This window comes from Mobula birostris, chromosome 13 (assembly GCF_030028105.1).
Source record: "Mobula birostris isolate sMobBir1 chromosome 13, sMobBir1.hap1, whole genome shotgun sequence".
Taxonomy (NCBI): Eukaryota; Metazoa; Chordata; class Chondrichthyes; order Myliobatiformes; family Myliobatidae; genus Mobula; species Mobula birostris.
The window spans coordinates 95,382,844-95,397,222 of NC_092382.1; the positions used below are offsets into that span (position 1 = coordinate 95,382,844).

The 14,379-nt window shown below is 48.2% G+C and overlaps 1 protein-coding gene across 1 annotated transcript in view; it reads right to left on the minus strand.

Moving 5' to 3' along the window:
- Positions 1-14,379, minus strand: part of LOC140208060 (NACHT, LRR and PYD domains-containing protein 3-like) — a 61,122-nt gene that overhangs the window by 23,330 nt on the left and 23,413 nt on the right. Inside the window, exons 6-7 of the mRNA XM_072276586.1 lie at positions 3,846-5,583; positions 1,494-1,580 (exon numbers count right to left, since the gene is read on the minus strand). Of these exons, the coding sequence (XP_072132687.1) occupies positions 1,494-1,580; positions 3,846-5,583 (1,825 nt within the window). The remainder of the gene's footprint in view (positions 1-1,493; positions 1,581-3,845; positions 5,584-14,379) is intronic.

Sequence of the window (14,379 nt, forward strand, 5' to 3'; positions counted from 1 at the left end):
GTCATCTATATCAATGATCTGGATGATAATGTGGTAAATTGGATCAGCAAATTTGCTGATGATACAAAGATTGGAGGTGTAGTGGACAGTGAGGATGGTTTTCAAAACTTGCAGAGGGATTTGGACCAGCTGGAAAAATGGGCTGAAAATGGCAGATGGAGTTTAACACAGACAAGGGTGAGGTATTGTACTTTGGAAGGACAAACCAAGGTAGAACATGCAAGATAAATGGTAGGGCACTGAGGAGTGCAGTGGAACAGAGGGATCTGGGAATACAGATACAAAATTACCTAAAAGTGGTGTCCGAGGCAGATATTGCCGTAAAGAGAGGTTTTGGCACATTGGCCTTTATAAATCAAAGTATGGAGTATAGGAGTTGGAATGTTATGGTGAGGTTTTATAAGGTATTGGTGAGGCCGAATCTCCAGTATTGTCTGCAGTCTTGGTCACCAAATTATAGGAAGGATATTAATAAAATTGAAAGATTCCAGAGACGGTTTACAAAGATGTTGCCGGGACTAGAGAAACTCAGTTACAGAGAAAGGTTGAATACGTTAGGACTTTGTTCCCTGGAGCGTAGAAGAATTAGGGGAGAATTGATAGAGGTATATAAAATTATGATGGGTATAGATAGAATGAATGCGAGCAGGCTTTTTCCACTGAGGCTGGGGAGATAAAAACCAGAGGACATGGGTTAAGGGTGAAGGGGGAAAAGTTTAATGGGAACATGGGGGGCGGTGGGCTTCTTCACACAGAGAGTGGTGGGAGTCTGGAATGAGATGCCAGATGAAGTGGTAAATGCGGGTTCTTTTTTAACATTTAAGAAAAACTTGGACAGGTACATGGATGAGCGGTGTATGGAGGGATATGGTCCAGGTGCAGGTCAGTGGGACTAGACAGAAAAATGGTTCGGCACTGCCAGGTAGGGCCAGAAGGCCATGGCCCAGGTAGGGCCATGTTCTGTGGTTCTATGGTTCTATGGTCGACAGGTTCAGTTGTTGGTCAGACCAAACAATAGGATCGGCCAGAAATGCGATCTAATTGGCTTTGGCCAAGAAATGATTGTTGGCGGCGCACGGGGTGGTTTGAGACTCTCTGAAAATGCTGAGTTCATGGGATTTCCACGCATAGCAATCTCTAAAGGCTAGGGAGTTGGTACGAAAACATTTAAAAAAAAACGTCCAGTGAGCGGCAGTTTGTGGACGAAAACGCCTTGTTAATGACGGAGATCAGAAAACAATGACCGTTCGCATTGACAGGAAGGTGACGGTAGGTCAAATAACCAGGCTTTAAAAGAATGGTGCGCAGGTGAGCATCTCCAGACGCCCAAGACGGAAGATATTGAAGTGGATGTACTACGGCAGCAGAAGACCACGAATATACCCTCCGCGGCCACTTTATTAAGTTACAAGAGGTACCTAATAAAGTGGCTCTTGTGTGCGCAACGAGCGTTTTACACGTCAGTCCCCCCAGACTCCAAAACCGGTCCTTACCGCATTTTCTGCATTTTACAACCCGGTTTCACCAGGGCGTCACTGAGCTGCTTCATCTGCGAATTTCCCAGCGGATTCTTCGCCATTCTAGAGGGTAGAAGTTAGAGGCTGTATCAGTCAGATCCCGGACCTGCTGTTATTTCCGCTGTTTGCAATCTCCGGCATACAGAATGAACTCAGTCTCCTCGTCTTAGTGACCAACCCGTCCACTCCCTCTATCTCCAATTGACTCACTCAATGCGATTCATTCTTTAAAATATATCGCGCGAGGCCTCGAAATGGAGTCACAGAGACATGCGGCACAGAAACTGGTCCCTGCTGACTACGACAATCCCATTTCCCACTGCCGCCGCGCGTCCCTCGAAACCTTTCCCGTCAACCTGCCTACGCTTCGACGGCAGACTCTTTCTCCTCATGTTCTGAAGCTGAGAAAACCCTTTCTAACCTACTACTCCTGTTCTATTGTCTCTTCCGGTTCTGATTTACAGGAGTGGATTATTTGACCATTGATCATTCCTGGAGAGAGAAAGAGAGAGACCGAGAGAGAGAGAGAGAGAGAGAGAGAGAGAGAGAGAGAGAGAGAGAGAGAGAGAGAAATTGAGAGAGAGATTGGGAGAGAGGGGGAAGAGAGAGTGAGGGGGAGTGTGAAAAAGTGAATGAGAGTGTGAGAGAGACAAAGAGAGATAGAGAGAGAGCAAGAGAGACAGACAGAATAAAAGAGAAAGAGAGGGGCGAATAAGAGAATGAGAGAGAAGGAGACAGAGTGGAAGCGAACGACAGCGAGAGCGAGGAAGAGAGAGAGACGGACAGAGGGAAAGAGAAAGAGTGGAGAGAGTGAAAGAGAGAAGGAGGAGGAGAAAGAATGAGAGAAAGAAAGAGAAAGAGGCAGAGAGAGGGAAAGAGAGAGAGGAAGAGAGGGGAAAATAGAGAAAGAGAAGGAGAGAGAGAATAACAGAGAAAGAAAGGGGCAAGCGGGAGAGAATGAGACACAGAGGGAAAGAGAGGGAGCGAAAGAGAGAGAGACTCAGAGAGAGACGGACAGAGAGAAAGGGAAAGAGAAAGAGGGGGAGAGAGTGAAAGAGAGAAGGGAAGAATGAGAGAAAGACAGAAAGATAGAGAGAGCGATAGAGAGGGAGATAGCGAGGGAGAGAGTGAGAGAGAGATGGGGGGAAGAGACAGTGAGAGAGGGAGCGAGAGAAAGACTGAGAGTAAGTGAGAGAGACAAAGATAAAGATAGAGAGAGGGAGAGAGACAGAGGTAGAATGGAAGAGAAAGAGAGGGGCTAGCAAGAGAATGAGAGAGAAAGAGAAAGAGGCGGAGAGAGGGAAAGAGAGAGAGAGGAAGAGAGGGGATAATAGAGAAAGAGAGGGAGAGAGAGAATGACAGAGAAATAGAAAGAGAGGGACGAACGAGAGGGAATGAGAGAGAGAGAGACTGGTGTGCGGTGTCTTAGCACAGAGAGTCCCTGTGCTCAGAGCCGCCAGTAGCTTGCGTCCCCACCTCTGGCCGATGAATGCATCTCCCTGCCAAATAGTTCTTCCCCTGGTCTGGCTGGGCAGCACCTGTGCCATCGCAGCACCACATACGGCAGGGCCGTGCCTGGTGCGCTGCGCGCGGGCTGAGCGCCTGTTTGTGACTTGTGCGGCGTTGGCAGCGGTGTGGGGAATGGTCGTGCTGGCCTGCCTCTCCGCCTAACCTGACCTCTGCCCACCCTCCCAGCCCGACTGTCAGAGTATGTGCTGGCTTTGGAACTGAATGATTGGTAATCCCGTCTCCCCTATTGTGAGAGGTCGCGCTTGTTCGCTGAGATGTAAGTGACATTGGTCCTGGCAGTCTGAACCGCCATTCTGTGTTCCCTTATCAAAACGTCCTTTCCTCTCCCATGGGCTGTGGCTCTAGACTTGCACTAATACCAAGGGCCAGTTTGCTACTATGCGCGGTTTAAGTACGCTTTGTCTTTTTCCACTCACTGTGATGCAGCGGCACACAAGGAGATAATTTTATAAGTTAGGTTGATTAAGGCAGTAAACAAAATCTGAAATAATTACATAAATGGGAGGGACGATCTCAGGTCGATTGCGAGATAGCGGCGAGTGCTCATGCCGCCGATCGATGGCGCGGTGAATGGATTGGACCTCCTACGCGCAGTGGACGCTCTCTCTCTCTTTGGGCGCGGGCTATCGATTGCTCATGCCTTTCGGCGCGGCGGGCCCGGGTCGCCAATCCTGCGCGGTCAGTCGCCCCGGTGCGGGTTGACAAAACTGGGCAGAATAAAAGCTCGGCGCCAACTGGGGTAGGCTCAATCTGTGATCCAGTGCTCTATGGGTTTGTAACAGATAATTCAATCGTTACCTTAGCTCCTGGCATTTCTGTAGCCCCGGGCCCAGCTGCTGGAACCCTTCGCACAGGATGTGGCAGTTCTGCAGGTCGAGGCGCTTTATCACGCCGCAGAACGCAATGACATGAGACAGGACAGCGCAGTCATTCGGAGTCAGCTTTAGGTAACTAAACGAAAGAGTTACCACGGATCCCATTGTGGCCTGAACCAGTTCACGATTCTGAGACTCAAACAGGTAGTGCATTGCGTTCAGGAGGCCTCTGTTGCCGGAGTCCCCCTTTGCCTTTTCGATCTGACGCGCAATCTTCTCTTCCACCCAGCCAGTCACCTGCAACGTTGTCTGACGAGGCAGCGTGCCCAGAACCTCCTCAAGTGGTTCCGCCGACCCCGGGAAGGTGAAGCCGGCGACAAATCGGAGAAATATCTCGAATCGGCCGTCTGTCGTTTTGTTCGCTTCAGCGAGGTGCTCCAGTGCATCTTTAGGGCCGGGAGTCAGAAATTGTCCGAGCGCGGCGACAAACTCCTGGACGGTGAGGTGCGGGAATGTGTAAACCACGCTCTGGGCGGAATCCTGTCTCTCCAGAAGCTCCCCCAGGAACCCGGACAGGAACTGGGAATTCCGCAGGTTGTAGCTGATCAAATCTCCATCTGTAAACACGATCTTCTGCTCGAGCACTCCCGTGAAGGCCATCTGGCCAACCCTGAGTAACACATCGCGGGGGCTCTCAATCTCACGGCCGTGGTTTTTCAGGATGTTGCTGATATAGTAGGAATATACTTGGGTGACGGTCCTGGGAACTCGACGCAAGTCCCTGCCGCTTTGCATGAAGAAGGGGCCCAATGCCAGAGCGAGGATACAGCAGTAGGAGGGGTTGTAGCTCATGGTGTACAGGATCTCGTTCTCCCGCACGTGTTTGAAAACAGCAGCCGCCACCGTCTGATCTTCAAAACACCTGTGGAAGTATTCCTCCCGTTCCTTACCCTCAAATCCCAGGATTTCGGCCCAGACACTGATGTCAGCCTTTTCCAACAAATACAACGCAGTGGGGCGGGTGGTCACCAGCACAGAGCACCCTGGGAGCAGCTTGTGCTGGATTAAATTGTACACAATGTCCGACACCTTGCACCGGAATTCGGGATCTGTGCATTTGCGCTGAGGATCTGTGTCTCTCCGACCGTCGGCAAAATCGATTCTGTCCTTAAATTCATCCAGACCATCAAATATAAACAACAGTTTCTCTGGGTCCTTCCACAGCTCACCGAGAACATTCGTCAAGTAGGGATAGAAAATGAGTACCAGGTTCCACAGGTTTATGGTGCAATTGATCGTGTTTAAATCTCGGAACCTGAATCTGAAGACAAACTGGAATTGTTGGTATATTTTCCCCGTGGCCCAGTCATTAACGATCTTCTGTACCATTGTCGTTTTCCCGATCCCCGGCACTCCGGCCACTGCTGCCGAACACCCGGTTTGGGATTTAGTCCGGGAAAAGCTGCTCTGGAATAGCTGGTCCGTTCGGATTTTCTCCAGCTCCGTCCGGAGGTGCTCCTCTCTCCACTCCTCGTGGTCCCGGCCTCTTGCCAGCAGCTCGTGCTCCACCAGCCTCCGGTCGCGGACGGTGAAGATGATCGTCAGTTCGACGTATCGATCGATCAGCTGGAAAGCGCCGGCTGCCGCGCTCTTCAACACGGTGCTCACTCTCAGGGTGCCAGTCTGCGCCAGCAGTGTGTCCTTGTGTTTCTGTTGAACGTCTTTGGAGAGAAACCACACAAAATATATGTACGTTCACACAGACAGACAGACAGAACACACACACACACACACACACACACACACACACACACACACACACACATATATATATATATATATATGTATGTATGTATGCATGTAGAAAGGTATATAAGTATGCAGGTATATGTATATACATAGATATAGCTCTATATACAGATTCACTAGAATGATTCCGGGAATGAAAGGGTTAACATATGAGGAACGTTTGTCCGCTCTTGGATTGTATTCATTGGAGTTTAGAAGAATGAGGGGAGACCTTATAAAAACATTTCAAATATTGAAAGGCATGGACAGAGGGATGTGGCAAAGTTGTTTCCCATGATGGGAGAGTCCAGTACGAGAGGGCATGACTTAAGGATTGAAGGGCGCCCATTCAGTACAGAAATGCGAAGAATTTTTTTTTAGTCAGAGGGTGGTGAATCTATGGAATTTGTTGCCACGGGCGGCAGTGGAGGCCAAGTCATTGGGTGTATTTAAGGCAGAGATTGATAGGTATCTGAGTAACCAGGGCATCAAAGGTTATGGTGAGAAGGCGGGGGAGTGGGACTAAATGGGAGAATGGATCAGCTCATGATAAAATGGAGGAGCAAACTCGATGGGCCGAACGGCCGACTTCTGCTCCTTTGTTTTATGGTCTTATATACTGTATATATAGATACATAAAGTTACATTAGTTAAATAAAAATCTCAGTCAGCAAGAATAGTGAGGCAGAGTGCATGGGTTCATTGTCCCGTTTAGATATCTAATGGCAAAAGGGAAGAATCTGTTCCTAAAGCGCTGAGCGTGTGTCTGAATGTTGACCGCGCGTCCCAACACACACAGCTTCCGGAACGTCTACCAAGAGGTAGAGGGAAGGGACGCAGTGGGCAGATGTGCAGGACTATAATGGGAACGCACACCCTTAATGGCAGGACCTCGAACAGAGTTGATCTACAGAAGGACACTGGAGTCTTGGCTACCTGAAAATGGCCTGACGTGCCGATGGCGATGGTAAGGAAACCCTATGACATTCTTCCCTTCGATAGTAGAGATGTCACCTTGCAGCTTAATAGAACACTACACTGGCTGCATCGGGAAGTTACATTTGATTCTGATCGCCCCATAACTAGACGGAAGTGTTCGCCTCATAATTCCGTCAGGGGTTTGATCGGGGCGCGATTGCGTATGTGAGCGGACGTCAGCCAGGTAGTATAGCGAGAAGAGTTTAAAAGCGACAAGAGTTTAAAATGAGACGGTTATTCCTTCAGCGGTTTGATCGGGGCACGACTGCGCAAGCGCGTGAACGTCAGCAAGGTAGAACAGCGAGACGAGTTTGAAAGGAGACAGCTTTATAGAGCGGGCGTCCGAGGAGCGGGCGACGGAATAGAGGTAGACAGAGTAGGGAGGCTTTGGCTCAACGGGGCTTCGGCGACAACGGGTCGAGGCGAGGAAGGTTGCCTGTGTGGGAAGCAGACAGGAAGTATGTATGTGAGGCCAGTGTTCTGTGCTGGGTATCAGCTGTAGGAAGTGCTGGAGATTCGCAGCCTCCCGGACGGCCACATCTGCGCCAGCTGCGTCGAGCTGCAGCTCCTTAGGGACCGTGTTACGGAACTCCAGATGCAGCTCGATAACCTTAGTCTGTTCAGGGAAAGTGATAAGGTGATAAAGATGAGCTACAGGTAAGTAGTCACATCGGGGCCTCGGGAGACATGAAGGAAGGGGAGGTGGGGTGGCGTTGCTGGTTAAGAAGAGATTAACGCAATAGAAAGGAAGGACATAAGCCGGGAAGAGGTGGAATTGATATGGGTAGAGCTGCGTAACACTAAGGGGCAGAAGACGCTGGTGGGAGTTGTGTACAGGCCACCTAACAGTAGTAGTGAGGTCGGAGATGGTATTAAACAGGAAATTAGAAATGTGTGCAATAAAGGAACAGCAGTTATAATGGGTGACTTCAATCTACATGTAGATTGGGTGAACCAAATTGGTAAAGGTGCTGAGGAAGAGGATTTCTTGGAATGTATGCGGGATGGTTTTTTGAACCAACATGTCGAGGAACCGACTAGAGAGCAGGCTATTCTGGACTGGGTTTTGAGCAATGAGGAAGGGTTAATTAGCGATCTTGTCGTGAGAGGCCCCTTGGGTAAGAGTGACCATAATATGGTGGAATTCTTCATTAAGATGGAGAGTGACATAGTTAATTCAGAAACAAAGGTTCTGAACTTAAAGAGGGGTAACTTTGAAGGTATGAGACGTGAATTATCTAAGATAGACTGGCAATTGACACTTAAAGGATTGACGGTGGATATGCAATGACAAGCATTTAAAGGTTGCATGGATGAACTACAACAATTGTTCATCCCAGTTTGGCAAAAGAATAAATCAAGGAAGGTAGTGCACGAGTGGCTGAGAAGGGAAATTAGGGATAGTATCAATTCCAAAGAAGAAGCATACAAATTAGCCAGAGAAAGTGCATCACCTGAGGACTGGGAGAAATTCAGAGTTCAGCAGAGGAGGACAAAGGGCTTAATTGGGAAGGGGAAAAAAGATTATGAGAGAAAACTGGCAGGGAACATAAAAACGGACTGTAAAAGCTTTTATAGATATGTGAAAAGGAAAAGACTGGTAAAGACAAATGTAGGTCCCCTGCAGACAGAAACAGGTGAATTGATCATGGGGAGCAAGGACATGGCAGAACAATTGAATAATTACTTTGGTTCTGTCTTCACTAAGGAGGACATAAATAATCTTCCAGAAATAGTAGGGGACAGAGGGTCCAGTGAGATGGAGGAACTGAGCGAAATACATGTTAGTAGGGAAGTGGTGTTAGGTAAATTGAAGGGATTGAAGGCAGATAAATCCTCAGGGCCAGATGGTCTGCATCCCAGGGTGCTTAAGGAAGTAGCCCAAGAAATAGTGGATGCACTAGTGATAATTTTTCAAAACTCGTTAGATTCTGGACTAGTTCCTGAGGATTGGAGGGTGGCTAATGTAACTCCACTTTTTAAAAAAGGAGGGAGAGAGAAACCGGGGAATTATAGACCGGTTAGCCTAACGTCGGTGGTGGGGAAACTGCTGGAGTCAGTTATCAAGGATGTGATAACAGCACATTTGGAAAGCGGTGAAATGATCGGACAAAGTCAGCATGGATTTGTGAAAGGAAAATCATGCCTGACGAATCTCATAGAATTTTTTGAAGATGTAACTAGTAGAGTGGATAGGGGAGAACCAGTGGATGTGGTATATTTGGATTTTCAGAAGGCTTTTGACAAGGTCCCACACAGGAGATTAGTGTGCAAACTTAAAGCACATGGTATTGCGGGTAAGGTATTGGTGTGGGTGGAGAGTTGGTTAGCAGACAGGAAGCAAAGAGTGGGAATAAACGGGACCTTTTCAGAATGGCAGGCGGTGACTAGTGGGGTACCGCAAGGCTCAGTGCTGGGACCTCAGTTGTTTACAATATATATTAATGACTTGGATGAGGGAATTAAATGCAGCATCTGCAAGTTTGCGGATGACACGAAGCTGGGTGGCAGTGTTAGCTGTGAGGAGGATGCTAAGAGGATGCAGGATGACTTGGATAGGTTGGGTGAGTGGGCAAATTCATGGCAGATGCAATTTAATGTGGATAAATGTGAAGTTATCCACTTTGGTGGCAAAAATAGGAAAACAGATTATTATCTGAATGGTGGCCGATTAGGAAAAGGGGAGGTGCAACGAGACCTGGGTGTCATTATACACCAGTCATTGAAAGTGGGCATGCAGGTACAGCAGGCGGTGAAAAAGGCGAATGGTATGCTGGCATTTATAGCGAGAGGATTCGAGTACAGGAGCAGGGAGGTACTACTGCAGTTGTACAAGGCCTTGGTGAGACCACACCTGGAGTATTGTGTGCAGTTTTGGTCCCCTAATCTGAGGAAAGACATCCTTGCCATAGAGGGAGTACAAAGAAGGTTCACCAGATTGATTCCCGGGATGGCAGGACTTTCATATGAAGAAAGACTGGATGAACTGGGCTTGTACTCGTTGGAATTTAGAAGATTGAGGGGGGATCTGATTGAAACGTATAAGATCCTAAAGGGATTGGACAGGCTAGATGCAGGAAGATTGTTCCCGATGTTGGGGAAGTCCAGAACGAGGGGCCACAGTTTGAGGATAGAGGGGAAGCCTTTTAGGACCGAGATTAGGAAAAACTTCTTCACACAGAGAGTGGTGAATCTGTGGAATTCTCTGCCACAGGAAACAGTTGAGGCCAGTTCATTGGCTATATTTAAGAGGGAGTTAGATATGGCCCTTATGGCTACGGGGGTCAGGGGGTATGGAGGGAAGGCTGGGGCGGGGTTCTGAGTTGGGTGATCAGCCATGATCATAATAAATGGCGGTGCAGGCTCGAAGGGCCGAAGGGCCTACTCCTGCACCTATTTTCTATGTATGTTTCTATGTAAGTGCATAAAAGTCAGAAAAGGGAAGGGAAAGAGTCAGATACTGGAGAGTACCCCTGCGGCTGTCCCCTCAACAATAAGTACTCCTGTTTAAGTACTGTAGGGAGGGGGGACGGCCTAACTCGGGGAAGCAACTGGCACAGAGTCTGGTCCTGTGACTCAGAAGGATAGGGAAAGGAAGCGGAAGGCAATAGTGATAGAGGAATCTATAGTTAGGCGGTCAGACAGGCGATTCTGTGGACGCAGGAAAGAAACGCGGATGGTAGTTTGCCTCCCCGGTGTCAGGGTCCAGAATGTTTCGGACCGCGTGTGGTGGGAGGGAGAACAGCCAGAGGTCGTGGTACATATTGGTACAAACGACATAGGTAGGAAAGGGGAGGAGATCCTGAAAACAGACTACAGGGAGTTAGGAAGGAAGTTCAGAAGCAGGACCTCAAAGCGAGATATGACAGTGCCACGCGACAGTGAGTGTAGGAATAGATTGATGTGGAGGATAAAAACATGGCAGAGGGATTGGAGCGGGGGGCAGGTTTTCAGATTTTTGGATCATTGGGACCTCTTTTGGAGCAGGAGTGACCTGTACTAAAAGGACGGATTGCACTTGAATCCCAGGGGGACCAATATCCTGGCAGGGCGGTTTGCTACAGCTATTGGAGAGAGTTTAAACTAGAATTGCTGGTGGGTGCGAACCGAACTGAAGAGACACAGGAAGAGGCGGTTGGCTCACAAATAGAGAATGCTTGGAGACAGTGCAAGAGGGAGGATAGGCAGGTGATCGAGAAGGGACGTGCTCAGACTGATGGTTTGAGATGTGTCTATTTTAACGCAAGGAGTATTATGAACAAAGCGGATGATCTTAGAGCGTGGTTCAGTATTTGGAGCTATGATGTTGTGGCCATTACTGAGACTTGGATGGCTCAGGGACAGGAATGGTTACTTCAAGTGCCAGGCTTTAGATGTTTCAGAAAGGACAGCGAGGGAGGTAAAAGAGGTGAGGACGTGTCACTGTTAATCAGAGATAGTGCAGAAAAGGAAGAAGTCATGGAGGGATCTTCTACGGAATCCCTGTTGGTGGAAGTTAGGAACAGGAAGGGGTCAATAACTCCACTGGGTGGTTTTATAGACGACCCATAGTAACAGAGGCATTGAGGAGCAGATCGGGAAACAGATTCTGCAAAGGTGTAATGATAACAGGGTTGTTATGGTCGGAGAGTTTAATTTCCCAAACATCGATTTGCATGCCCCGACAGCGAGGGGTTTAGATGACGTGGAGTTTGTTAGATGTGTTCAGAAAGGTATCCTGACACAATATGTAGACAAACCTACAAGAGGAGATATTGTACTTGATCTGGTATTGGAAAATGAACCTGGTCAGGTGTCAGGTCTCTCAGTGGGAGAGCATTTTGTAGATAGTGATCACAATTCTATCTCCTTTACCATAGCACTGGACTGAGATAGGAACAGACAAGTTAGGAATGCATTTGATTTGAATAAGGGTAAATGTGAGGCTATTAGGCAGGAACTTGGAAGCATAAATTGCAAGCAGATATTCTCAGGGAAACGTACGGACGGAATGTTGCAAATGTTCACGGGATATTTGCGTGGAGTTCTCCATAGGTACGTTCCAATGTGACAGAGAAAGGATGGTAGGGTACAGAAACCGTGGTGTATAAAGATTGTTGTAATTCTAGGCAAGAAGAACAGAAGATCTTACGAAAGGTTCAAAAAACTAGGTTATGATAGGAATCTCTTAGATTATAAGGCGAGCGGGAAGGAGCTTAAGAAAGAAATTCGGAGAGCCAGAAGGGGTATGAGAAGGCCTTGGCGGACAGGATTAAGGAAAGCCCCAAGGTATTCTACAAGTATGTGAGGAGCAGGAGGATAAGATGTGTGAGAATAGGACCAATCAACTGTGACAGTGGAAAAATGTGTATGGAACTGGAGGAGGTAGCGGAGGTACTTAATAAGTACTTTGCTTCAGTATTCACTACGGAAAAGGATCTTGGGGATTGTAAGGATGACTTACAGCTTACTAAAAAGCTCGAGCATTAGATTGTAAGGAAGAGGATGTGCTGCAGCTTTTGGAAAACATCAAGTTGGATAAGTGTCCGGGACCGGACGAGATGTACCCCAGGTTACAAAGGGAGGCGAGGGAGGAGATTGCTGAGCCTCTGACGATGATTTTTGATTCATCAGTGGGGACGGGAGAGGTTCCGGAGGATTGAAGGGTTGTGAATGTTGTTCCCTTATTCAAGAAAGGGAGTAGAGATAGCCCAGGAAATTATAGACCAGTGAGTCTTACTTCAGTGGTTGATAAGTTGATGGAAAGGCAGGATTCTGAGAGGCAGGATTTATGAACATTTGGAGAGCATAATATGATTAGAATACTCAACATGACTTTGTGAAAGGCAGGTCGTGGCTTACGAGCCTGACTGAATTTTTTGAGGATATGACAAAACACATTGATGAAGGTAGAGCAGTAGATGTAGTGTATATGGATCTCAGCAACGCATTTGATAAGGTACCTCATACAAAGCTTATTGAGAAAGTAAGGAGGCATGGGATCCGAGGGGACATTGCTTTGTGGATCCGGAACTGGCTTGCCCGCAGAAAGCAAACAGTGGCCGTAGACGGGTCATACTGTGCATGGAGATCGGTGACCAATGGTGTGCCTCAGGGATCTGTTCTTGGACCTTTACATTTCGTGATTTTTATAAAAGACATGGATGAGGAAGTGGAGGGATGGGTTAGTAGATTACCGATACCACAAACGTTGGGGATGTAGTGGACGGTGTGTGGTGGTGGGGGGCGGGGGTGCTGTCAGAGGTTACTGCGCGACATTGATAGGATGCAAAACAGAGCTGAGAAGTGTCAGACTGGGGTTCAACCAAGATAAGTGTGAGTTGGTTCATTTTGATAGGTTAAATATGATGGCAGAATATAGTATTAGAGGTCAGACTCTTGCCAGTGTGGAGGATCAGAAGGACCTTGCGGTCCGATTCTATAGGACACTCAAAGCTGCTACGCAGGTTGACTCTGTGGTTAACAAGGCATTCGGTGCATTGGCCTTCATCAATCGTGGGATTGAGTTTCAGAGTAGAGAGGTAATGATGCAGCTATATAGGACCCTGGTCAGACCCCACTTGCAGTATTGTGCTCAGTTCTGGTCGCCTCACTACAGGAAGGATGTGGAAACCATAGAAATGGTGCAGAGGAGATTTACAAGGTTGTTGCCTGGATTGGGGAGCATGCCTTATGAGAATAGGTTGAGTGAACTCGGCCTTTTCTCCTTGGAGGGACGGAGGATGAGAGGTGACCTGATAGAGGTGTACAAGATGATGAGAGGCATTGATCGTGGGGATAGTCAGAGGTTTTTCCCAGGGCTGGAATGCCTAGCACGAGAGGGCACAGTTTTAAGGTGCTTGGAATTAGGTACAGGGGAGATGTCAGGAGTAAGTTTTGTTACGCAGAGTGTGGTGGGTGTGTGGAATGGGCCGCCGGCGACGGTGGTGGAGGCGTAAACCATAGGGTCTTTTAAGAGACTACTAGATGGGTACACGGAGCTTTGAAAAATAGAGGGCTATGGGTAACCCTAGATAATTTGTAAGGTCGGGACATGTTCGGCACAGCTTTGTGGGCCGAAGGGCCTACATTGTGCTGCAGGTTTTCAACGTTTCTCTGTTTCTAATTGGACGGATGTGATGGCCTCATAGGACGTGGAAGAGGCCATGGGAATGGAGCCGATGAGGTTCAACAAATGAATTAGAGGCCATGTGATCTAAGCAGGAAGCTGGACAAATGGGCGTGTTTTCTCCAGAGCGGTGGAAGCAATGTGGAGACTGGTTAGCGTTTTTTTTTTTTTAAGTTCGACAGAGGCCGGTGTGGAGTAGACACCCGTTGTGTCTTTTCCAAGGTCGACACGTGCGTGACAGAGGATATGCATTTAAGAAGACAAAAGACTCTGCAGGTACTGGATGCGCGAAGTAACACACACTGGAAGCGCGGAGTAACACACACTGGAAGAGCGGTGTAACACACACTGGAAGAGAGGTGCAACACACACTGGAAGCGCGGTGTAACACACACTGGAAGCGCGGAGTAACGCACACTGGAAGCGCGGTGTAACGCACACTGGAAGCGCGGAGTAACGCACACTGGAAGCGCGGAGTAACGCACATTGGAAGCGCGGAGTAACACATACTGGAAGCGCGGAGTAACGCATACACAAAATGCTGGAGGGACTCAGCGGATCAGGCAGCATCTCAAGAGCGGAATGAACAGTTGAAGCTTCGGGCCGAGATCCGTCCGTCAGGACTGGCCCATTTCCGGGCTGA